The 27143-nt window shown below is 40.4% G+C and overlaps 1 protein-coding gene across 4 annotated transcripts in view; it reads right to left on the bottom strand.

The window, feature by feature from the left end:
* The window catches only part of EPB41L4B (erythrocyte membrane protein band 4.1 like 4B), a 172557-nt gene that overhangs the window by 44571 nt on the left and 100843 nt on the right, over positions 1-27143 (bottom strand). For 3 of the 4 annotated variants that reach the window (XR_010431668.1, XM_064659999.1, XM_064660020.1), the window contains exons 17-19: positions 21833-21948; positions 12241-12366; positions 1192-1259 (exon numbers count right to left, since the gene is read on the bottom strand). Coding sequence is in view for 3 of the 4 variants with exons in the window: in XM_064659999.1 (XP_064516069.1) it covers positions 1192-1259; positions 12241-12366; positions 21833-21948 (310 nt within the window). In the remaining variant the exon portion in view is untranslated. The remainder of the gene's footprint in view (positions 1-1191; positions 1260-12240; positions 12367-21832; positions 21949-27143) is intronic. The other variant, XM_064660011.1, reaches the window with a different exon arrangement.

The following is a 27143-nucleotide window of genomic DNA, read 5'->3' as shown; positions in this document are numbered from 1 at the left end:
CTACCTCAGCACCACCAACCATCATTGTTGTTCTTGTCTAGGTAGCTGCTTTCACTAAGCAAAAATAGCAACTCTGCTAGTCCAATCTGATCAGAAAGGAATTTCTGAATGAAATGTTTTTTGAAGACTAGTGCTGATCTATCTCTTTATAGGAAAGACAGACATTTGAAAAAAGGGTTGACAAATTTTCACAACTATAAGTGTTTGTTTTTGAGTTCAGGATGATTTAATTTGTCAAATATAACTCAATACCCCTCTAAACTGGAGTTTTCTACAAGATACTTAAATGTCTACTTTCAGTTGCAAGAGTCACCATCAGAAAGTTATAAAGCAAAATCATAAGATGACTAGTGTTCTAGTATATATGTATATTACATATACATAAATATATATATATAAAAAGCATATACACTATAATTAGCTGATTAACAGCCGGTGTGGTTGCCATGCTTTATGTCTGTAATATCTTTCCATCAAACTCTCAGATTTTGACACTAAGGGTGTCCAAAGCGATGGCACTACCGTACATATAGAGAAAGGCAATTTCCAAATACACATACTGTAACCTCCTTTCTAATCACCTGCTGAAAGACAGTATACTGTGCCACTCAAATAATGTTTACAATTAAAATGCCTCTTCAAAATGGCCACCCCAAAAAAGAAAGACTATTATCCACTATCAACAGACGAAAAGTACAATCAAAAGTAGTCACTACTGTCTAAAAATGAGCCATTTTTCCAAACGGTTTACCAAATGCCTCTTCTTCTTCTTCAAAAGACCTTGCACAAATCAAAAAAACACAAACACAAGGATAGTCTAGTTTGGACATCTAGCACATTTCCGATATAAAAGTTAAGAAAATAGACTTATTTTTATATAAGCTTTTCTAAGATTATCACTAGACCAGATTCCTTATCTTGAGCTTTTCTAGTTTTTTCAGGTATATACAGTCAGTCTGATCTTTGAAGCTGAGCTTTTATTAATTCTTAAACTGCACCTGATATATGTGCAAAAAATAAGCACTGTTCTGGCAACCACCTTCTCCTCAGGTCATTGCTTGGTGAATTTTACACAGCAACTTGGAGATGAGCAAATTGAACTGCAACAACAGTTCGAGATAATGTTTGGAAAATGCCACACTATATCATGCATTCATTTGACGCTTTCCCTACGGACAAGAAGCAACAGACCTTACATTAGGGTCCTGCAGGCTGGAGGTCTTACTGGGATTTACAAAAGAGGTCTCTTCTTTCACAGCCTGTTAAAAGAAGGAGTCAAAGTTTAGTACAACATCCCCATACACTTAGGATAATACAACAGTTTACTAAAAAAGTAATTCCTGTAAGCACCCCAGAAAACTGCAGTACACAAAATGCCTACTCTGCCCAGTTTTAAAAGGCATAATCTTCTTGGGTTTTCAGTTTCTACAGTTGAGATTCACTGTGATGAGCTATAATGTACAATGCGCAATGTGCAGGGCAATACTGTTAAGGAAGAGATTGGATAGAGATACAGGAGGAGAAAGAACACTGACATTTATGGTTTCTCCACAAAGCATTTGAGCAGAAATAATAAAAAATCTACAAGGGCAAACGTACTGTAGTTGAGTTGTTCTTTTAATTGAAGTAAAATAAATATTCATGCAGTATAATTAAAATAATAATGTCAACCTTTCATTTAGTTTTTTCATTCAGTCACTGAAATACACAATCCCCTACATATATTCACACTGTACGTAGAATTCACGGAAAATCTCACCCACTACTGCTCTCCTGCTAAATTACAGAGTCCTGTATCTCACATACCATTTGTCTATAGAGTTGAAAATACTAGCACTGCAGAATAACTTACATGGAAATTGCTTTATCACCCAGAAAATGCCCAGTTCGGGCAGGCGTTGATACACTCTTCAACTGAGATGCAGTGTTCAAAAAATCATGTGTAAATGCCAGTGTCAGCACAACAGTGCACCCCTCTACAGAGAATACTGGCTGAAGACACAAGAGTATCTCCAAATCAGTCATGGACTTCTCAAATTATGACATTTGCATTCTGCTAGATGGATAGAAGGGAACTAATAGGGTCCTACAACAGAGTGATTTTTCAGTGTTCAGGATCTGAACCATAGTAATTGAAGGCCATTGGTCCAGATAAAATTTAATCAAATGTGTCAGTCTAATCCTCTCAAAAAAGGATGAAACAGATTTATTCAAATCCATCAAATCCAAATCAAAGGAATTTACAGGCATGTAAAAATATTGTAAATTTTACAAGAGACCTTCCATTCAATACAAATTGTTATATTCCATTTGAGCGTACTCATTAGAAAAGGAAACAAAATAAAAGCCAATTTTCTTTTATACCTTAGCAATGAACTACAAAAATAAAAATATCAGTAGGGATACTCAATGCTCAAGGAAATTGCCCAAGCTGTAATAGTTTTAGGTTTGTTTCCCCCTTGTGCTGGAAAGAACAAAACCCTCATTGCCACTTCCCAGATCATTATTTACCAGATCATCAGCCATGGTGGGAACAGACTGTTCCAGCTTGTACACATAATTAACTGTAGGGGCAATTAAACTGGAACCACTGGGAGCCTGATGGAAAATGAACTCTATCTTGGGCCTACTCCAACCCAGGCAAGTACCTGAGGTGATGGGTTAGACAGCATTTTGTGATAAGTCCCTTCATATGAAGTCTCTCTCTTCCTATCAGAGTTGTTGCATCTTGTATATTGATACCAAGCCCATCATCAGCAGAGAGGGAACCCTCTGAGCCTCATGAGCAGGTTTGTCCCTCTCCTAGGGCGCTAGTTTCCACCACTGTAACTCAGTCATCAAATGTTTTGCAGCTAAGGTTTTCAGTGAATTAGTGTCAAATCATAAATAACTTCCGGATCAGGAGTGCAATTTCTAAATTTTAATAAATTCACAGCTTTAAGAAATTCAGCTCTCTCTAGAAAACTTTTTTTACTGGTCTTTAAGTAGCTCTGTATAGCACACTGTTTATTCAAAACCTATTGCTTTCTTGAAAGAAAATGGTTTTTTTAAGGACTTGAGAGAAAGCATTGAAAATCGTTCCTGGCATAGATGAGCAATGGAAGCAATATTGCTTTGTTCTACTGAAATTATAATGCTTTTTATAAAGCTGTTTGGTTTCTGAAAGCCGTAAACACGAATGCAGCTGTCAGAAACTTAATACACAGTCTCTTCTTCCACAGTGATGTCTTAACAACATTTTATTGTTAAGCCTGTCAAGCTAGCTGATTATTATGTGTCAAATTGGCTATTTTTTAAAATTACAAATTTTACTTTATTCCAATTTTCACCAGATTAATTGATATGCATTTTAAGATGCACTTGAAAACAACAGTAGAAAAGAGAATGCAGAGATCAACAATGCAATGCAGGGGTTGTGATCAGTAATGAAATTATTAAAATTCCACCTACTTAAATGCTGTAAGCCATGGATCTCATTAGCCAGTTGAGAGGGCTTCACTGTACATTAGCCCCTAATGGCTGGCCCTTGGTTTCTTCTCAGCTCTGGGAATACATTACTGCTCTCTTTTGCCTTCTCTGCATTGGAAGGCTAAGCCTGCGTCTCAAGAACTCATATATTCCTATACAGCAGGATCAGCATCATGAGGAATTTCTCTTGGTAGTAATTTGCTTCATTATTACTCATGATTTAGAGAACAGAAAAGACTTCTGTACCCACAAGTAAGTACTGCAGACCAATGAGCAAGTAATCCCACTCTAAACTGGAAGGATTGAGGGAGCATGGAAAGAAATGGAGAGGCCTAAACAGCCTCAGGTGATGAGACATGACCTCAGGGTACCACTGGGTGTGCATTGGCAGGTACATATAAATAAGGATAGGCTAGTTCTTCTCACTCTATGCCTCTTCTCCCTATCTGTGGATGAACAGACATGGGAAAATGTTATACCTGCAAACACTTCTGCAAAGGGCTTCAGCTGTCAGAAACTGTACCACCCTTGCTTCACTTAATGGTTTGTTGGCTTTTGGTTTGTTTCTTTGTTTCAGAAGGTCAGTAAATCATCAGGTGGCAGCATGTTTCTTTTATTTTTCTTCTTAACTCTGCAAATCACACTCACTAACCACACAAGGACTCCCTCAGCCTGACTGAAAAGATGTGACTGTAAAACGAGGTTTATAGTAGTACACAGCTCTTACAATATAATTCCCAGATAGTTTGCTTTCATTTGAAAACAAGTGCACCTGCTAGGGCCAGGATTTGGATTTCCATTGCAGAATGCCTTCCATCAGTGGAACAAGGCAGTTAAGCCAAGGCTAGCAGAAGGTACCTGCTGGTGAATCTTCCTACAGAACAGGGCAGAGGCCGTCACCCACTAAAAGCCCAGCACTGAGCTGTGTAAGAAGGACAGAGGCAGAAGCATGGACATGCTCAGATCTCTTTAACTAAGGCAGATTCTCCCCTTACACAAAGACTGCTGCTCTGAGAGGGAGAGGTTTCAGAGCATAGAAGACATTGAAACTTCATTTATACATAAGCAGATTCATTTACTAATTACCCAAAGATAACCAAGCTGTCTCTTCTGGCTACCAGACTGCAAACCAAACAAAATTAAAGGTTGATACATTAAATCCATCCACACAATGCCATTTGCACACCAGGGCTAGAGCAAAAGAAAAATTATTAATATTCCACATTCATATGCCACTAACTTTCTGCATGGTGTTAGAAATAAAGAGAAAGCATTACTTTATCATATTAGAGACAAAAAATATGCCTGGGCAGCAATGCCATTGTAAAAGCTCTCTTCATAGATGATTGCTCAGAAATACTGGTTTCACCAAAGGATGAAAAGAGGAGAAAAGTATGTAAGTAATACCTAATTTTGCCCACAGCTATCTAAGCAAACCTGCCTGACACTTCTCAGAGTGCATTTCAGTTCACTCCTGAACACTCATAAACCCTGCTGCTGTCCCAGCAGACAGGTTCTTTGGAGCCTTAGAGAGGGGGCAGATGCTCCAGGAATGCTACACCAGAGTCTGCTGAGTTTTCCAGAGTGGGTAGGAATACTTTCTGCCCCCTGGGAGCAACTCCATGTATGAATTCATAAACCCTAGTGGCTGGATTTGCCTAGTGAACAGCAGTTCTTTCAATTTTCTTCTGAAGGAAGAGTTAGCCCCAGGACGATAGGGAACAGGACCTCAAAAAGGGAATTGGTTGTACTAGACTTGTACCAAGTGGGAAAAACCAGGAAAGACAGAACTTTTACTGCAGCTTTCTGTGATTCTGCACAGACAATTAATTCCGGCTGCAACTGTGGGCTGGTTGCTTGCCTCTAGCAAGGAATTCTGCAAGTGGTGGTCCTCCAGCAAGGGAAGCAAGTCTGTGTTCTTCATGCCTCAAGCAAGCACCATGGGGAGCTAGTGCCCTCTGTGTCTCTCCTTTATCACAAGGGGCATTGCTGCAGCTCTCACCTCTACTGATCCAAAATAGGAATATCTTGCATAAGCAAAAAAACTGCACGAAGAATCGGATCACTGCAGCCAAGGGGGAGTATCAGGTTCTCATCTGAGAAAGACAAGGGTCTGGAAGGTTCATATGAAACATATGATGGCTCTTATTTAGCAATTTCACAAAGTTGTCAATTGCAGAAAGGAAGGGAGAAGAACAGAGCTTTCACATGTTTGGAGATCTTCAAAGGTAAGGAAGCAATTACTCTCACTGCAGCAGCCTGGAAATACTTCTCTATCTTGGATCTTTCTGAATCTGTAATGATGCTAAGGAGGCCTGAAGCATATTTGATTTTTCAGCTATTTATCAACATTTTTGTCGTTTGTCAGCCATGCTGAATGTTGGCTGATCTCATCAGACAATACAGGCTAAGCAACATATCATCAGGAAGAATGCTCTGTCAAGGTAAACCTACCTTGGTGATTCAATATGTCAAATGTATCCTTTCAGGCAGAAAAGTATCATGGTTATGTCTCTTGGAATCAGACTACTCTGTTTTTGTCCTGAACAAGGCTCAGCACCACAGGCTGTGGCAGGGCTCTTACACAACGACCCAATTAACAGCACTTGTCTCAACACGTACTAGCACTTACAGACATGGCAGATAGGAGACATAGCTGACATACCCACAATGTACTGTCAGTCTTGTGATACCACAGACACATTTGCCTCCAGTATTCCAGGGAATAAATTAAAGATTTCCCTTCTCCCACATTCTGTTTATCCAAATCCTCCCTCCCCTTCTGTAGCTCCACCAAGGCTGCTGCATCATTTCCTCAGCTCCTTCCCTGATTTATCATTGAGGTATATACCCTGAGGTATCATTGCTGGCACACTTCTAATAAGCTGCCATGTATTCTATATTGATCACACACTATCAAAATCTTGCATTTTTATACCTCTGACAGCATTCATTTCCTGTAGCCTCACTTTTAAAGCTGAGCAAACCTGTTTCCTCATAGCAACTGAAACACAGAATTTGAAGCTGAGCCATTTTTAAATTCCATTGTTATGAATAATTATAACTGACATGATGTTGCACTCACTGCTGTTCCAGTCCAGAGTCCCAGCATAGTTGCTTCTTTTTACCTAGCCTGAAATTTGCCAGTGAGTTTATTGCTCATCCAAGTGGGTGACTAACAGCAACAGCTTTAGCAAGGAAGTCATAATGTACATAAGGAGCTGTGGAAGCTTCCCCCACAGCCCGAACACCTCAGCTGTGACCTGTTATACTCACATAATGTCAGTTCTGATCTCTGTGCAAAGACTGTCAAGTTGTGCAGTAGCTCTGTGCTGTGAATAAGGACAGGTGGAGGGAGGCAGAAAAGAATGAGAAGGAAGCAAACAGCATCTAATTCATGATAGAAAGATGTTGAAATATTGGAAAAGCTGATCCTTTCACGGTACTTCAGTCAACATCTAGTGAAAGCTAAGAATTCCTCTGGGAATCCAAAAGGATTTAAGTCCTATTATAAGAAAGACCACATAAGATTATAAATCCTCAAGTGTCTTCCCCTTACCTACTCTATTTTCATTCATGACCTGATTAGGGTTTGAATTCAGAACCCCTTAAGTGAATAATGTTTCAAAGACCCAGCTTACATAAAGACAGTGGATTTTTTCTAGAAATACATGGCAAAACCATCTGAACTTTGAGGTTGACAAGTCCTTACAACTGAATCTTTCCTGAAAGGAGACAGAACACTGAAAAAGACAAAGAATCATCAAAAATGTAGCTACAGACAGACTAGCACTGCGAATCACCTCACTTGTGCACCTTTTCTACCATCAATAATGCATAGATCCAAGTCTCATTTACATTTGCAGCCATGGCTTGCGTCTACCTGGAGAGAACAGGCTGCAGGATGACACATGGACCCTGCGTGTCCTGGGATACTTTCTGTGCCACAGTCCAGTCCTTTCCTCAAGGCAGCTCTAGACAGCACAAGTAACCTGCACTTACTCACATATTTGCAGTACTTGAAGTAAAACGGCATTATATTCAGCCTGCACTTATTTCTAGGACAGGGAGGAAAAAGAGAGATGACTATTGACCTGGCCTAAAAATTTACATGTGTATAAGCTTCTCAAGATAGCTAGTGTGTGAAAGGGGTTAGAGGACTGAATGTCTCTGTTCAGTGTAAATGAGAATCAGTTTACTGAGAATCAAGATGGGGGAAACAACTGCTGAGAACCCAAACCCAGCTGATAGCAGATACCTCTCACCAGCCAACAGTTTCCATTGGGGTTGATAAAGGAGAAGCAAATGGGATTTTGTATGGTCTTTGTGAAGAACTCTGAATCTCCACCTATTCCCACCGTTTTTTTCTCAGAAAACCACCCATAATGTCCAGTGAGGAACAGCTCGGTAGTAATGTCACATCTATTTGTCTTCCATAAACTGCATTGAAAAAATGTACCTTCACCATGAGCTTGGCCTTCCCTCGTCTGCAGAAAAGGGAAAGATGAGAGTGATGCAAAAATCAGCTGCAGTAAAAATCTATGAGAAACAGGATCCTTCTCTTTGCTAACCAGCAAGACGTACATCAACCGAAGGATTTAGGAAAGGCTAGGTAACAGGTGGAGAATACAAACACCACTTGTAGAAGACAGACTACTAGAAAACAGCACACACTGCTTGCCAAAATAAAAAGCCCTGTTGAGATAGCTGTGCATTTGTTCAGGAGCCTGTGCTTAATTTTAAGGATAATTAGGATTTGTCTGAAGCCAGAGTGGATATAAATAGCAACTGAAACCTGCTAATATCTTTCTTCCATCAGTTGGGCCATGAACTGTTTGGCAAAAGGGACTCTTTGGGATACTAACAAGTCGTGTCTGCTCAATCACAGCATATCAGCACTGACTCATGCAAGCTGCAAAGGGGTTTTAAATGCCAGGGAGAGCTGGTCTTTTGTATTCTGGCAGCTCCTTACTGCTGCTTTATACCACTCCCTCTCAAATGAAGAGCCTGGAATAAATGCAAAAAAAAAAAAAAAAAAAGGAAGAAAAAGATATGTCAGCTGCTTCACAGTGTTTAGGGCTCCCCTGGAGCTTAATTATATGGGAACTGTGACATGCAGTCTGTCAGCTAGAAGGTGGCAGATCCCTGTGGCACAGTTTGAAAGGTGTGTTGTGAAACACTGCTTGTTTGCTCTAGACCTATAGATAACTGTATGGCATGCCCTGTGCAAACCACAGGTTCCCACAGCTGCATGTGGGTTCCTCATGTTTGTCACCTGTGGTGTCCATGGCAGTGAGTTCCTAGATTCAGGTTCCAGCATCGCCACGCACACTGCAGTTTGATTCTCCATTTAGCTGAATGACACATAAATATTCTCATCTTCACCAAATAAAAAACCCCCTCACTCATGTTAGTTTCCTGCTGCTCTGTAACTCTAAACCACAAGCAGGGCTAAGTGATCAGCACCGTAACCTTACAAATTTTCGGACTCTAAGTTAGGGCCATAACTAAGGGAGATGTATTGCCCCCTAGGAATGTGATAAACAGCCCTCCAGCATAATTCTGAAATGACGCAGCACAGAGATCATATTCCAGAATATATTTTCAAATGTACAGCATCATTTCCCCTGTTTTTATTTTTTAAATCATAAGCACTGAAATCATTAATTTCTAAGGCTCTCTCTTGTGTTGTGTCTAGCTGGCACAGAAAAAAGAAAATGACAAAAAATTTCTGTCCCAGTTTATATTTTCCATTTGTAAACATTTACTCCATTCTCAGAATTAACAAGGAACAGCTTCTTCTACTACATGCAGGAGGAGCCTTCATAAACTTGTCACATCCTGATGTTAGTAGCATATGGTATTGAAAATATTCCTACTGCTTGGAGAGAGAGCTGTTACAAATATTTCAAGCAACAGTTTGTAGATATGATTCTACAGTGCACCAATATTTTTCTCATACTTTTACATTTAACCATATAGTAAAAACACCCCATGGAGTTTCAAAAAGGATGAGCAAGACCATAGATTTTTGGAGTCCTTAAAAGAATATTTCCTTTCAACTACCATATGCATAAGACAGAGCCTGGTTCCTTCTTCTTCATTTTACAAAGTAGAGGAGTGAATCCTCTTTTTTCTTTTTTTTTTTTTCCTTTGCTATCATGAAATATAGGAATAACTATGCTGCACATAAGGAAAATCAGACTGCCTTTCTTTTCAGCTTAAGGAATATAGGCTGTGCCTTACAGAGCATAGATTGCCCTGGCTGTCTTGCAAATTGAAATATGACAATACAAAAAACAAGAGATGAGAAATTGGAGTGTTAAGCATAAGGCCAGAAGGCAAGACTTCTCAGGGACTTAATATGGAACTGGCATCAAAAGATGAAATCGGTCAGAGGATAACATCATTAGTCCTCCAGATATACTGAGCAGCAGGATATGTCAGATGGGGTCAAAGAAGGGCAGGATCACCGCCCTGAGGGAATATATGGAGTTAAATGGTTGCCTTTCATGAAGAAACCTATTCCTTATCTGCTCCCTCAAAAGGATTCTGTGTCTCTGAACAGTGTAATTCCATCTCAGCTCACTTTTCCCAGAAGATGACTGAACTGCCACTGGCTTAGCTACCAGTATTCAGTTAGTTGTCTGGGGGGGGGATAGGGGCAGGTAGAGAAGATAACCGGATGGTTTTATGGTATCTGATACAGTGGTTTCCTGGGTCCTCCAGTAGCCCCCTTCCCTCATCCCATTTGCTAGATGATAGATGGTGTGTTTCTACTCATTCCTTCACCATGAACATTTTTCCTACTCTTCTCAGTGCTCGTGTAGCCACAGCTCCTTACTGTAACAGCTGAACATTGCCTGGTCTCTGCCTGCTTATTTTTGCAATGTATCTGAGAAGGGTAGTCTTTCATACTTGACAGGAGGGGAGCTCAAGTGCAGAAAAACTCATCTCTAGTTACAAAGGTAATTTTGTGGGTAAGCAGGTAGTTGAATGGGGATTTCTAAGATTAAGGTACATCCTAATTTACTGGCTATAACTCTTAAGCCATACTTTGTTAGCACTGAAAGCTTCAGGGATTTCAAAATGTATGCCATTATTTTTCCACAATATATACTATCCTGCAACAGTCTTCTTTCCTCTCCTTTCCCTGAAATAATAAGACTTGTCTCATTGAGGCCAAGTCTACAGACAGCTACTTAATCCAATCTGACTGCTAAAGCCTTGTGCAAAACAACACAGGTAAGAGGGAAAAGAGGAATGCTCAGTTTGCTCTGAAACTTATTTACAGCATAGCAGCAGCTAAAGAATACAGTTATGGCAGAAAAACCAACCTGCAATGTTTTGCCTTGGAAAGCCTCAGAGTGAAAAATTAAGGCAGGGTAGGTCAATTGAGAGATGCATACATTAAGCACATTTTCTATCTTGCCTTAATAATGTTGTATTCCGAATGCAGCAGCACACACTGCTTCCAGTCTTTGACTATCCAGTGAAACATGACCATTAAGCATATTCAGGAGAAAATACAAACATGAGAAATATACCATGACATACTGTAGAAAAGACACACAGGGAAAACAGAGGGTAAACCCAAGGGCAATCAAACAAGAAATATGCTGTACAAAACACAGTTGATATAACACAGAATTCAGAGGTGAGAGAACAGCTTTAAGCAAAAACTAAAAGAAAAACACTCAAACAACTCCTTCCCCCTCATGCTGCCAGATTTATGGTTTCTGTTCTTGAAATCTAGGGCAGTCAGAATAACCAAATTTTGATACTTCCTTAGGTCTAGCTAGACCAGATGTAATCTAGCTCTCAGATGACAGATCTGCCAGGGAACAACAAATACACAAAAGTGATTGTTAACAAAGTCCTTTGCAGGGCAAGTTGACCTGGTATGTTATTGTGAAAAGAAACAAAGCAATGGAAACACCAACATAATTTGTATTCAACAAGAACAGTATGCTCAAAGATACCACAGGAACTTAGGCGAAGAGTTATAACAAATTTTCTGCCTCTACTATTTTTCCTAAAACATTGTATTCAGCTTTATTTTTGGCACCAATAGCATTATCTTTCGTCCACAAATTGCACTTGAAAAGAATCACACATTTTAGGTTTCACATAGATTTACCCCTGATTGGAAAATTAATTTTTTACAGTCATGCCATTTAGCATCTGTTTTCAGTTGCATGGCATCATTAAAAGATTCATGGTGTTTTTGAAACAGAATGTATCCAGCGTTAACAGTAAAAAAGCAGGGAAAATGGAAGCTTAAAATTTTGTTAAAAGCACACAAATAAGTAAGAACACAATGTACTAGCTAACATTTCACATTCAGACATCTAAAGTTAATCCCCTGAAATAAAGGTTGAATCTGGATGTATAGATATTATTATTAGAACACTCTTAACCACAGTTTCCATGAATGGTAGGTAGGCTCAGAAAACTCCAGGGGTTACTGTTTCTCAGCTGCAAAGTAAATAAAACCTACAGTGACAAAGTCAAAACATGGGGACTTCCTGAGGCCATCTTTCCTATTTTCTCAGCCTCCCTCAGCTGTATTAATCATGTCAAATGACATGATTTCTGCTTTCATCACATCAATCAGTTTGAGTTACCTGTAGAAACTGCAGAGCAGTTAGAGAAAACTATGTCAGTTTCTCTTGAGAGAAAATAAGGTACTTCCTCGGGAACAATGTGATTCTGGAAAATTGGTGAAAGCTATGACAAAACTAAAAAGGCGAAGTATTAAACACAGATTACCTGGGCACCTACTCTAAAAGCAGCTTCCACTTGAGCTTTGAGGATGTTGCACTTCATATGGTCAGGTGCAGATGAAGGTGACACAGGGGCATGAAGAATCTTTTCAGATACCTTCTTGTCTTCACCCTATATTTAGTAAAAAAGATAAACACAGTGGCATATATTAGAAAGGTAAGTTTACAAAATGATCAAAGGTTTAATTTTTACTTGTAATAATTTGATTCAGCAATACTGGATAAAACTTCCATGTTCATATCCTGATAGATACATCTCAGAAGTTTTCAAAATATTTAATGACTTGATACTATTTTCAAGACAAGAATAGCCTCAGGGAAGCTTGAGTAATAGAAGCAAGAAACTGATGTGGAGTGAAGATACAGGAAAAAAAGCCCAGACAGGCCCTGGAGTGGTTGCCCAAACCTGTGATCACACTGTGGAAGAAAAGTATTACTTCAAAATATCCCACAACAGGCAGAAGAGAGAACAACACAACTATAGTGAACACTGACATCTTACATCACCTTTCAAATGTAAAGCTTTGCAAATTTAACCAGAGGGATGTGATCTCCACTTAATTACAAGCCCAGTAAAATCTCTGTCGTCAGAAAGAAAAGAAAAATCCAGGGGGGTTAAACATTGCTGCTGTTGTTTCCACTTGATGTCAACCCTTTACCTACGCAGCAATCTGGATGAGAAATTGTAGCCTCAGGACAGCTAGTTAAGTGACCTGCTCAAACACAACCTAAAGGTTTTGTGCCTTAAACAAACTATATTCAGCAGAAATGCCAACATGAATAAACTTTCCATGAAGAAAAGGAAAATAAACAAAAAAAAAAAGAGACAAATACTAATGTATCAACAAACAGAATGAATGAGACCAGGATTGTAAACATGAACGCTTAAACAAAAGCCTGTAATATGTTACATATTTTTAAAGAATAATTGGGCAATGGCATAACACCCATTGGAAACTTTCCTATTCTTCCTGTAAATAAGACCTGAATTATAGATGAGTAATAGCCTAGATTATGCATTTTCCACTCTCATTGCTGAGAAGAGTGAGTGGTTGTATACACCCAGATAGAACAGATATATAATGCAGTCATTCAGATTTCAGCCAAAACAGGTACAAGGCATCAGTAAACCAAGTCAAGTGATCCTTGAGGTTCACCTCTGTCGAAGTATTTCAGGACAAAACCTATTTTTTTCAGTTTATTTTCAGTTATGTACTGAAACTACCATGTGATTAGTTCTCTAACTTCAAAATATGCCTCTTTTTTCCTTCCTTCTGCCCTCCCCGTGGCATCCCACTGGCTGAAGGCAACTACAGTCTTACTGACTCTTTTCTCAGGTCCTTGAACAATCACAGAAAAATGGGAACATCAAGATTCTGGGGACACTTTCTGCAAGTGGAGCAAATCACAAATGCAACTGTGTTGCCTGAGGAAACTGTTCAGCAAACATTGGGAAGGGAAAGAGCCAGACCTCTGCAGAACTCTGTTAAGACTGCAAGATATTTGTGTGTATTCAAAGTTGGTCTAGCAGACTTCTGCATCCAAAATGCCATAGCTGCCAGGTACGACTTTGAACAACTGTCTGTTAGAAGACTGCTCATCATGAGATTTTTTTTCTCTGGCAAATTTCTAATAATTCTTACATGTTTATTTTTCAAGCTACATTTACTTTTTTTAGAAGATGATATTTTTTGATTTTTCATTCTCCCCACTTTCCTCCTAAGGGAAAAAGAAAACACATAAAATGAAAAGTGACAGTATCTAGCTGGAGCAACTTAGTCTTGAATACAACAGTAGTTCTGGCAAGTATATGAAAAAAGCCCCAAAAACCATGAAATATTTGTTTACCAAGGCTGCCTTTTCTGGGCTACTCATGCAGCTGAGATGTGGAGATACTCAAAAGGATGAAATTAATTGTAAAAAAAGCATAACTTTTACTTCACCAATAGTCTTGGCAGCCAAAGAGAACTACTACACATTTTAAAAGGGCTGCTATTACTGTTAACTTTTAAGTGCATTGATTTCTAGCAGCAGAAAGAACAACACACTAAGTAAGCAGTGGCATTTATAAAGGCCATGCAAAATCCCACCTTTGTTTTAACACTGGATACATTTTAGTCAAGCAAGATTAAGGAATGGTATTTTACTAGCTAAAACAAGACAACTAATGCTTGTTTAGGAGACCAGCTTGTTTTGTAACTAGAAAAGTTCCAAAGTCCCATCTATTATTCAGATGGTATGAATATTTTTCAGTCCTTATGTTCTTCCTCCACTGCCCAATTTTCCCACATTGACCAAGAGGAAGATAAAAGCTCCCAAGGCTACCCTTTAGCTGGGAACCCTCAAAAGGTCTAAATCTCCTGCTGTATTCAGGATTATGCCAGACGACTCCATGTAATGGACATCCCCAGTATGAGATCTGATGTGAAAGTCTCACATTGAGATTTTCATAACATGAGAGGTCCAAATGCTGATGCTTGCTGACCTGGCTGAAAGGGAAAGCTGCTGCTGCTAGAGGGGACACACTTCTTAAAAGCCATTTCTGGGTATTCAGTTCTACTTTAGCCCTTGCTCAGGCCACACTTTAGGGGTTTCACCTTCAAGCGAGCAAAATTTGCTTTGCTTGCACTGCAACAGGAGCAGCAGTACCTTTAGTGACTGATCACACATGAAGAGTAGACATTGCTGCAATAGCTGCTCGGCCTCGTCCTGCTCACCAGATGCTGAGCCAGTAGCTGAAGGCCACCATGTCCCCCTGCCCCAGTGGGAATGCTGACTGCACACAACCCCCATATGGGGCTTGGGAGTGCTGGATCTGACCCAGACCTCCTTTATCTTCTGAACATACGTGAAAGGCTGCTTTGCCAGCCTGCCTTGGCAGTGGAGGACTTTTCTGCCACAGTGCAGCACATCCTGAATTCTGCTCTCCCACAGCTGATTAGCTGAGATTATTACACACAGAGTCAGTGGCACTGAAGATTCAAACCAAAAATGAACTCAAATCACAGAACAAAGTAGGACCTCCTTACTGCAGCCTGTTAGTGCTTATAAGCATTTATATAAGTTCCTATTGTTCCTTAATGTCACTAATATTTACATATAAGCTCACTCATCCCCTAAATTAACTCCGAAAGTATTACTGTCATCAAGAAGGCAAAAGAAAAGAAAAGATTTCAGGGATAGAAAAACACATGCAGGATCTTCTATGGTTCATTTCACTAGTTTATAGGAAAATCAAAGGTCTAAAACCTGCCTGCATTAGGAATCTCTATATACTATTGCTGAAAGAATGAAAGCTGTAATCTCATTTATTTTGCTATATAATAAAGGAATTTTACATATCCATTTTACAATCCTCACTGCTTGCATTGATGAATAAAGCATAAAGACAGCAGCTGGGTATTCAGATGTTGACCCAGGTTGTCAGTTATTAAAATTTTGTTTTCATTTATAAATTAAGAATATTCTGTTTGGAAGTCATTAGAAAGCTAAACATGGCATAATGTTAATGAAAATTCCTATTTTACCATTTCTTATTATGTAATTCAAAACAATCTTAGATGGCCTTTCAAGTGAGTGTCTTGGAGTCAAACTTGCATTTGAAAGAGATCATTTTCTTGCTTAGATTTGCAATTTAAACTCATCCTAAAAGGTTTAGAAAGGAAGAAAAAAACCATTAAGATACCTGATAACACTCCAGTTTTCCACCTCCACTTCTGCTGGTGCTAAATAATAGCAATATGTTCACATTGCTTTCACCAGTGATGAAGAATTTTATTTTTCCAGAGGAGAACACTGGAGAATTGCAATTAAATGGATAGAAGTGGGTCAAACAAGCTCAGATATAAACACACATAAAACTAGAGGCATTTTTTTTGTTTTGTAATTGAGGTCTTGGACTTGTTTTTCTCCTCCCAAACATTTACTTTAAATTCAATTACATTTGCTGGTACTAGAACTGAAGGCAGATTTGTACAGTGCTAGATAATGATGACACTGGCTTTAGTTTGCAAGTGAATATTAAGTACATGCACAGAATATAAAAATAGTTGCATGAAACCCAGCAATTTCACTCTTGTACATACCATTTCCATTCTCTCTGCTTTAAAAGGTTCATGCTTTGTTCCACATCAAACTTTGTATCAAGAGCAAGATTCATGATCTTTCACCTCCGTGAATTTATCGATAGCCTCTTCTTAGCCAAACAGCATGTTTAAAACATGTATTTGACTGGACATAACTGAAGAATAGAATTAATATTTTCTTTAGGAATCTAGGTCTATTCTTTGTTGCTAGTCATCTCTACCAGTGGGAGGTAAAATTTTAACAAAGACAGCACAGATATATAGGTTCTGAAAGCACATTAGCTATATAAGATGTCCTGGGACTCAACTACATCCGCAAATGTGCATGACAATCTACAGACTCTTTTGACACCTTTCTACTAGGAGGTTAATTGATTTTTTTCCCCATGTGATAGCTAACATCAATTACAAACAGACACCACAATGATAAGACCTGTACAATGACATGTTACTCTTATTCGAGGCAAAATTTGCAAGCAGAAAACTGCAACTTCTTTATTAGAAAAAAAATACAACTGAAAAAAAAAAAACAACCAGCCACCCCCCTTATTAAGCTGTCAGACACAAAAGATCTTCCCCATGTCAACTATCAGTTGGTCTAATGAAAGATATAACTCCTGATAAATCTTGTTATGCTTATATCCTTGAAGCAAAGCTCTTTCAGTCTTGGTATCAAATTTATTTTATAAAACACTATTGCTCAGTATTATTAGATCCTGCCTCTGTCAGTGTCAAGCTTCACAACAGTCTTACTGGGCCACAGTAGTGATGTTTCCCAGGACATACACTCTGATCAGCGTATCACACGCAGGAGTCTCATCAATAAAGTGAGTTGGTTTTGTGGGTTTTCTCAAACTACGAATGATTTTCGGAACTGCAGTAGCTTTAGGCTTTGCAGTTATGCATGGACAGGTAGTTCCACAGTTTTTTTGCAGGTGGTATCATTTGCAAGCAGTCGATCTGCATAAGTGGGCAGCTCTGTAATATGGTCTTGTCCTGCTAGCAAAAGGACATAAGCTTCGAACAGTTTGAAAAGACAGTAAGGATCATCAGGCTCGTTCTGTCTGAAGCTTTCTCAATCTGCCTGAAGCTTTGTTCTACTAAGTCTAGCTGTAACAGCAGTAATTTTATATATGGGAACAGTAACACAAATAGTTATTCTTTGTAGAATGAAATATTTATGACTCTAACACAAATATGTAGTACAAAGCAATGTAGGGCTGGTATGATAATGGGGGCGTTGAGAAGTGAAGACAGGACACAGGGTAGAGGAGACAAAGACTGATAGCCCAAGGGGCATAGGCTGGCACTGGGGACCCATAGCTATAAACAACTCACCAATGGCCATTTAAAGTGCAGACCTTGACCTGGAAAAAACTGGTTTTAGGGGCAATGAAGAGAGTGAAGACAAAGTGTATAGCATACAGATGTAAAAGCCACCATGTACAGTAAATTAGGGTGTAATGTTAAGATGCAGATCAGTGAAGAAAGAGCAACATGTAAATGCTTGTTTCCAAACATACAAAAGGACCAAAAGTGTATCCTAGGATGGAACATTGGAACAGGCTGCCCAGAGAAGTGGTTGAGTCACAATCCATGGAGGTATTTAAAAGACGTGTAAGTGTGGCACTGAGTGACGTGGTTTGGTGATGGACTTGGCAGAGGTGGGTTAACAGTTGGACTCAATGGTCTTAAAGGTCTTTTCCAACCTAAACAATTCTATGATTCTCTGACCATTATAACATCCCCTCTGACCCCAGCAGAATGAAATCACCAACCTTAGGATCCAGGGGTGTAGGGGAAGAGTGAGCATAACACCAGGAAAAGTGGCAGAAACAATTTGAAATGTATTATTATTCTTTGTTTTTATGTAATAAGTACATCTGGGCTAATAATTACTAGACTCCCAAGATTTCAGAAATGCTAGCAATACATTTTTGGTTTTATGTCATACACACACACACACACATACACACAGAGCAATGGGGGATGGGACAACATATTCTTCTGATGAAAGGCTTCCAAGAAGAAAATCAGAAATACATTCACTTAGGCTTGTCTCTCCTGGAGATTAGGGAGTCCACTAGCACCAAAGGACATGAAACTCATGTTGAAATGGACTTTCATCATTCAGTAGGTGGACAGACATATGATACACTATAACAAACAGCTCTGGGAAAGAGAATGGACACATCCATTCATCATTCCCATGAGACAAAGTTTGCTGTAGCAGGCAATCAAATTAATTAACTGCTGAATCTAATTTACTCAAATTCTTGTTAATTCTCCTATGGATTGATTATTAAGCCTGACAAATTCTAGCCCAAAAGCATTTTGCTTCAAAAAATAACAATTAGCAACAGGAAGGGAGGGAGTGAGTGAAAACTGAGACTTCACAATAGATGTGGAAACCACCGCTTTTTTTTTTCTTTCAAAAATAGAGTAAATGAAACAGCTTCTTAATAGATTCACTGGTTTTGTTTAAGCATAATATTTCAGAGGATGCAAAACTAGGGAATAAAAAGCACTTAGTAGACCAGAAATCAATGGAGTGGTGCAGGAGAGGTGTTAACATTTCACTTTTTTGCCAGAAACTAGACAGATTGACCACTCATTGAAATCTTTTTGCTGCTGCACTGAGTAGCTAGTTAACTACCATAACCAAAGGAATTTCAAAAGGCCACGGTCTCAGTGAAAAATACTTGTCACAGTTCGTCAGTTCATGGTTGATCAATTTTGTCTAACTTGCCTCATTGCCGTTGTGCTGGGCAATGCTCCACAGCATTTTAGCCCAGGGTTAGCCCAATATTTACAGCATGTCCCTCTCTTTCATTGGAGAAGCCATCTGCTGAGGCAACTCCAGGCTCTGCTCAGAGCTCAAAGACCTGTGGTTTACTGGTTTTAGCTTTATGAACTCTGTGTACACATTTTACCAAGATCTAGGTCAAAAAATGGTGCTTGAAGAAGAGACCATAAGCAAGGGGTGAAAGAACTTCAGAATGACTTGCCACAACCCACAGCTTGTAATGTGAGGGTTGGATCACTGAGGTGCTTTCTGGTAGTGATTCTGGGCCAGTTTCAAGAGTATGTACAATTTTCAGATGGCTCAAAACAGTAATTTTAATAAATTTTGAGGGACTGGCCTCCTTTTCATTTGCATGGTAACTGCTGTTCATGGGACTGCTGCCCAGTTCTTAAACCCAAAGCCACTATGGCTGCCAGGGGAGGGATTTCATTAGACAGCCCGTGTCTCTAGCCTTGCTTTTTGCTGAACTTCTGCCAGAAACAGAAGCATTTAGCAGCTCTTAGTGCTCATTACAAGACTTTTTCATCAGCTAAACTTTGACTGATGGCAGTTTCACCACAGCAGACACAGGCTGCATTTACTGTGCAGCTGCATTTATTGTGAAGCTCTGACTTGCTATCATACTGGGTTCTGCTAATTAGTCCTTAAATAAATAATCCATCTGACTGCGGACAAGATTCTAGAGCTGTAAGGACAAGCCAAAGAAAACCATTAATTATAGAAGAGCTGAGTTCTCTCTTCACAGATTTGCAGCAAATAAGAGCGAGAGGATCAGAGGTCAGGCTTTGCCAGGCAGAAGTTGCAGGGATTCTATTGAGATTACTTGCACAGTATGGTGGAATACAGGACCAAAGTGTTTTAAGCTTTCAGTTAAAGAAAGAAGAAAGACCATAAATCTACTAATTTTTAAATCACAAGGGTACCATTAAGACCATCTGTTTGGGTCTTTCGTGCAACACAGGTCAGATTGGTTTATCCACTTGTGCACTGTGGTCAACATAGAGAGAGTCCTCTCACTTCTTCACTTTAGCCCTTTAAATATGCCAAACTGAGCTGTCAATGAGCTCAATAGGACAGTTCTTTAAAGTATGTTTTGGACATTGCACTTGAGTGAATGTTCTCAGCTGGGATTCAGATAGAGTATCAGTAATCACTTCAGAACTACAAAAGTCCTCTCACAAGACCTGGGTATTCACTGGATGAATCTGGGGTGGACAATTTTCCTTTGGCAAACTATGCCAATGCTTAACAAGCTTTGCCTATAAAAACCTGTACTTATTACCAGTTAAAAGTATTTCTAAAGGGACAACTTGAGAAATGTTCATGGATAAAAAAGATGACTTCTTTTCTATTTCACTCTAGTTTATTTACTTCATGATTTATCTTTTAATTCCCACTCAAACCAACCAGACAAACCGACAGTTTGTCACATGTGATAACAAAATAGACTTGGGAAAAAGTCTAAAATATTCCACCTTCATCTGTTCATTGAGAAGTCTCCAAAAATCATGACACAGGTCATGACCTCATGACCACATTCATAAGGCATAAGGACTACAGTCCATAGGTGAATTACACCACTATCCCATGACATACCCTGAACATGGTTCAAGGCAATCTTCATGACAGAAAATTCACTGCATTACAGAATAAGTTCAATTAACTATAATGTTGGAAAAAACTTCCAACATTTAATTTTTTCATTAGAAACACTTGACTCACTGATTTTCAGCCTTGACTTCTATCTTCTGGAATCCCTCATCAAGAGAAAAAAAAGATTCTGCTACATAGATATACTCCTTTGTGTTTGTACAAGCTCCTTTGTGCTTATATTTTTGGTACACATGGTCATCTCCCCTTTGATTTTAATTTCCCTAATGCTTGTTAAAATAATATAAATAACAAAAGGCTGGTTGTAAAATTAAAAACAAAAAGGCTTTGTAAAACCAAGGTAAAGTAATTTAATTGAGTTCTCCCTTGAGCTGACTCAAAACTCTGCTTTGCTTTTAACAGATCTATACGGTCACTGGGGGCCCAGACCCACCTCATTTGAAGCCAATGGCAATGCTCGCATTGACTTCACTGGATCCAGTCCAGGACCAATGTGGTTGCAAAACAGAGGTCCAGGTCTCTATGGCCCTATCCAGACTCAGATCAAGGCACCCCACAGTGCAGGCACAGTGAATTTAGCCTCACGTGGAGCCACCAACCTGCTGGCCCCTGTTCTCTGGCAGAAACAGTGGGACATGAATGTTTTGCCATCCTTGACAAAAAACTCACTCATAAAACACCCACTATTAACATCAGATGCCGGGGGAGTTTAAGGCATAACATGGACTCCTCATGTAGAAAAACAAGATTTTTGGTTTTTTATCACTTAAAGTGTTGTTATTTTTTCACAGCTCTGGGCTGCCTAGACGACTAACTCTTCACAACTGAACTAAACCTACATCATAACATTGTTGCAGCAGCTTATGAAATTTTAAAAGGCAAAGTTGATTGAAACGCTATATCTAAAAACCAAATCCCAGTCCCAAAAGGAGACAGGGAGAGGTGATTAAAAAGCAAGCCGGTTGCAGATGAATGTTGATTTGAATTGGAGGTGAAAAAGCAGCAGCTTTTGAATCTGAAGTGACAAAGGGGCTCTGGCATATATATATGTAAAAGTATACATGTATATGCTATACCTTGTTCATGCCGACGTGGAGGGCTGGCCATGGTCCAACTACCTTCACACTCTCTGTTTCTATTTTCTTCAGATGAGAAGTTTCATCATAAAGAAGGGGAAGTCCTGAGCTCAGTTCTAAAAAGATGCCCAAAAGAAAGAAAGAAAAAAACAGTCTGAAGGAGGCTACAGAAGAACTGCAGAGCAAGACACTCAATTCTATTTGAAGAGACAGTGGTCAGCAAAGTATCTTCCCTTATCTTTAGAAGTAAGACCTTCTAAAATGTTTCATAATTATGCCTGTCAGGCATTTCTATTTAGCAAACAATTACTCCCCCTCCTGCTTCTCACCCATCCTTTCATTTCAGCAGGACTTTTGCCAGTTTTAGGATACATACTTCTCTCCTTACCTCCCCCCCACCTCTACCACCTCTATATTCTAAAACTCAGTTGACACCAGAGGGATTATTTATGCAGCCAAGGTGCCATTCTCAGAACACGTGATGTGCAAAGAGATTAGAGTATAGCTTTTGGCTTCTCTCAGACATCTTTATTTATATGCCAGCCTCTTTAAGACTGTTGTCAGGAATTTGCTGTGCTTTGTCAACAGAGATTTTGAGCAAGCCATCGACACACAAAGATAAGGAAAAATACTTTTTGAGACAGCTCTGAAAGGTCTCTGTCAACATATTGGGGGTGGTGTGGCATATATATGTATATTTGCAAGTACTCTGAGAAAAATAAACTTCATCATGTGATGATTTAACTAATCTCTGTGTCTTGTACTTCTTTTTGCCATGGATTCTAGGTAATAACAGTTGGGAACAATCCGGTAATCTCTGGAGTCTGATTCAAAGCTCACTGAAATCAATAAAAACCTTGCACTGGCTGCAGTTTGGTTTGGATCAGGTTCTTAAGCTGTCCTAAGAATATTAAATATTACTCACTCCAGATCTAATTCTACAGCTGTTTAAATATACATTAAGAGCTTTGCTGACTAGAGACAAATTGCTAAAACCAGCTTATAGGGATATAAGCAAAAATCTGGTTTTGGCATTAGTGAAACATAATCAGACCCTGAGGTAATAAAGTCCTAGAAGGGGTTACAATATCAGTATTGACCTCCCCTTGGTGGTCTCTCATCACAAGCTAGTGTTGCTAGGGGTTGCCAGAGTTCAGCATGTCTCACATCACAGCTGACATTGTGAAACTGCCCAATGATACCCTGGGAATAAACTACCACAGCCATAAGATAAGACACGATGACTTTTTTTTTTTTTTAAGAAACACAATTGTTCTATTTTCTTAGAGGGGGGAAAGTGCCTTATTTAAATTATTCAAGTTTGCTATGTTTTAAAATGGACTTCTAAGCTGTTTTTTTTGTTTAAAGGGATAGCTCTGGAAAATGAGCAGGCCAGTTTAGCCTTTTAACTCAACCTTGAAAGCAGATTAAAAAAAAAAGGCAAAAAACTGAAGTCCTACAAAAGGCATAAATTTCCTGAATCAGCACTAAGTCTTGGCAAAAACCAGGCTTTCATTCCAAGAAAGGATCTGGCAGCATTGTGGCTTTTCAAAGGACTGTTTTCAGCCTGAAACTCAGTCTGTGTTAGACCGTTGTCTGCTCAGGGTTATGCAAGGTCTTTCGTAGCGAGCAGTTCAGGAATAAAGGATGTCTTTTTAGAAGTGATAACCTGCAAGCTCAGCCCAGAGTTCAAGAGGTAAGCTGGGTCCCCTCTTCCCGGTCATCATTTTGTGTCATAAAAATTCTGTGAGCTGCATTGCATAGTTGTTTGCATCTGCTTTCAGTGATAGCCCCAGCTGCTGCCGGTGAGTCTGCTCATGTGCATCTGGTAATCCAGGCACGACATTGCTGTGCCAATTAGGCTTAGCAAGCAGCTCGCCCTCTCTGTGCTGCAAGGCCAACTGCTGTTGAATACAGTGGTCTTTGGGACTGGGGTTCTGTGAACATGCTGGGGAAAGATGTCCTGTGAAGAAGATGTGATATGTGTACGTGAGGTGAAGAGCAGCATCGCAAATACAATAATCAGGCCGAATGCAGGAAAACAACATCTTCTGCTGAACTGCCTTCATAAACACACACATCAGATTTGTTTCACCAGATTTCACTTTCTCCAGTAATTGAAGTAGACAAATTACTTGGAATGTGAAAAATCAGGTAGGTCTGGCCTGGGTTTGTTTTCTGTAACAAAGTCCCAGGTTGTGTGTTTGCTGAGAAACATGCACTGGTATTTAAAGGGAACTTCGGTTGGGCATACTGTTGTTTCCCTCTCTCCTGTCTGTGCCCTGCTAATTGCACTGGAATTTTGGCCTGTATCAGAATAGATGCAAGGCAGATACTTTCTACCTCTTTCAGCCCAATGCTGGTTACATATTGATGGGTCATGCCACGTTCCACTTCAGATGAATTTAAAACCATTTCAGAGCTCAGAGATGAGTCCAGTCCATAACAACTGGAATAAGTCACAAAACACCTGTGGTCTCTTGGAAAACCACAAGGTAGGCAAATTGAACTGCTAGTGTGTCATCTCTGTCAGCCTCATGGAGAAGGTCCCGCTAAGATAGCACATTCCCCCAGGAGACCTTTTTGCTCTTCAGGCATTTCCACTTCAGATATTTTGGTCACAAGCTCCCGCTTTCCTGAGAGTGTTCCCAGGTTAGTGACCACTTACTTCCTAGAAACACTTTTCCAGCAGTGGCCTTTCCACACAGCCTAGAGCCAGACATCCGTCCCCCATGTCCTCATGTTCCTGACACAGACCACTGATAGTGTCTCCTCTCTGCTTGATTTTTTTCTTGTCCCACACACTCTGCCACATGTGCTGTCCCAGATAACCAACTGACAGCCGGCATGCTCCTAACCATTCCAGTACATACACTGTGAACCTTTACCACAGGCTCTCTACAACAGAATTTTCTCAGCTGCAATAGCTCGAGCAGCATTTTAATGAAAACCAAACCAAGTCCCCTCAGCACCAGCCTTAAAAAGGCACTCACAGCTGTCACCCCAAACTGCAAATGGGTAACTCTGATTCTGTTTTAAGGGAAGTGGTCCTACCCATACTGCCACTGCTCTCACAGCATAAATATGCCAGGACTAACCACGGACTGCCTTTTCAAGGAAAATCAGCTTTGCACCTCCATCCTGATGCACAAGTACAAGTCTCCGCAGGGGATCAATGATGCATTGCTGTGGGGCAGCATGCCTATGTCAATACAAGCCAGCACACAGCATGCACAGCTACCTAATAGCTCAGCTGGGAGCATCTGGCATGCTTGCACCACAGCCTCCCCTCAGAGGTGTCTGGTCCCTTCCTGCTGCCTTAAAGAAACTGGGAATTGGCATTCAGTGTTACTGGCATTAGGCCACGTCAGAAACCAGCACCAATTCTCTTCTCCTGAATCAAACAGCCTTAAGCAGACAAAGTGAAGAGGAAGGTAAATGTGTCTCCAGGAGCAGGTGCCACACACAGGTCTTGGCTGCTGAAGTCCCCTTCAGAGTATGGCAGCTGCTGGATAGGCCAGGGAGGCTGCTCCCCAAGAGCACTGCGAGGTTTGGGGGAGAGGGCTCGCCCTCCTCATGCCTGGGTGAGGACATGCAGCCTCCTCGGCCCCCGTTTTATCTCAAAGGTAACACTCACTGGGCACAAAGAGAACTGCTCCTAATGTTTGCCCTTGTGCTCTTCTAGGTTTTTTCTAAGGTTATTTCTGCAATAAGGAGAAGCAGGAAAGCTGTGTGACCTAGAGGAGACAGAGTGCTGGAATAAACACCTTGCGCTGGGTGGTTTTTGCTGTTTCTTTAATTACCTCCTGTCCTCCAGGTGGGCCCATGGCAGGGCTGTGGGAAGCTAGAGACCAGCCCTGCTGCAGCACTTCTGGGGCTGAAGCCGAGGTGCTGTGATGCTGACACAGAGCCATGGGCTGGACAGGGGGAGCCTCTAGGAGGGGGATGGGGAAAGCAGGGCTTGCAGTGCCCTCCGGGTCGGGACACTCAGCAGCAGCAGAACTGGCTCTGAATGAATTTCCTGGCATGCTTCAGCTCTAATTTGGGAAAGGAAAATATGGGCTGGCACACCCCCCAGAAAGGTCACCGCCACCCACTGTGCCAGGCTGACAGCCCGGCCAAGGCTTTCCAGCACAGCCTTGCCAGCACCCCTCCATGGCCAGTGCCTGGCCGGCACACAGGGCGGCCCTGCAAGAGACCGACTGAGGCTCAGCTGGTGCAGGGCCAGGTGAGCTGCCCAGCAGTTCCCCAACAGGACGGTCTGTACTTCCCTCCCAGATAGTGCTGCAGAACAGGGCCAAGCTGCAGATACTCATCGGTGGCACAGGAGCACCCAGCAGCCTGCTCTGGGCCTCTGTGGCTTTACCATGCAGGGGGTGGCCATGCTGGCCACGCTCCATGGCCTCATGTGCTTCCCAGCACGAAGGTACGCCACTGTGCAGCATATATATATATATATATGCATACAGTCAATGGAAAACAACACTTCTTCTGGAGTTTGCTCCTAAGGGAGTAGCTTCACTGAAAGTCCTAGCAAGCAAATCATATTGCTGCTTGGGATTCCTTCCTTAAATGTCTACCATGCCTTGCATTTTATTTCTTGAGCTTCCCTTCTAAAAACTGTCCCCTTCTTTTTGGAAAAGAAAATTAAAGAAAATGTTTCTAAGTTTCTGAAACAAAGTCTGATTAAAGTGCTTGTGCAGGTAGATGCTTGTGTATTACTGTTGATGTGGGACAGCCTACAGTCAGGGTCACTCAGCACCATCCATTACAAGACCATGGTTTCAGGAATTTGAAAATTGTCAGATTAACTGACCAGGCTGAAAGTTTCCATAATGGATGCCTATTTTAGGGTGATTTACAGTTATGAAGGCAGAAACTGGTCAAAGGAAGAACTCATTGTTCCCTTGAAACAAGGAAAATAATAGATCGTATCTTGTTTTGCCCATCTTCTGAAATTCTTACACAGCTCCAGTATCTCACATAGTGGAATGTAGAGTGCAGAGATTTTAAATTTGGAGAGCAAGCAATAGGACTGCTCAATGACAGAGATGTTTCTCTTTCAGTTCCTGTCTAAACTTACAAACATTTGGCCCAGCTACATACCATTAAAAATGCCTGAACAGAGACATAAAAAGTCTCTGTTCAGCAGCAGAGACTTACACCCAAACTCCCCAAGGAACATCAGGAACAGACAGGCCTCTCTCCTCTTTGATTTCTACAAGCCCAGAATTTCTGCACCAAGGAAGTAAGCATATTCCAGTCATGATAGTGCAGTAATTGATCCCATTACCCAAACTAAAAGCAAGAT

Source organism: Pseudopipra pipra, chromosome 1 (genome assembly GCF_036250125.1).
Source record: "Pseudopipra pipra isolate bDixPip1 chromosome 1, bDixPip1.hap1, whole genome shotgun sequence".
Classification (NCBI taxonomy): Eukaryota; Metazoa; Chordata; class Aves; order Passeriformes; family Pipridae; genus Pseudopipra; species Pseudopipra pipra.
Note: the sequence above shows the minus strand (reverse complement) of the source record. Positions and strands in the feature narration are given on the sequence as shown.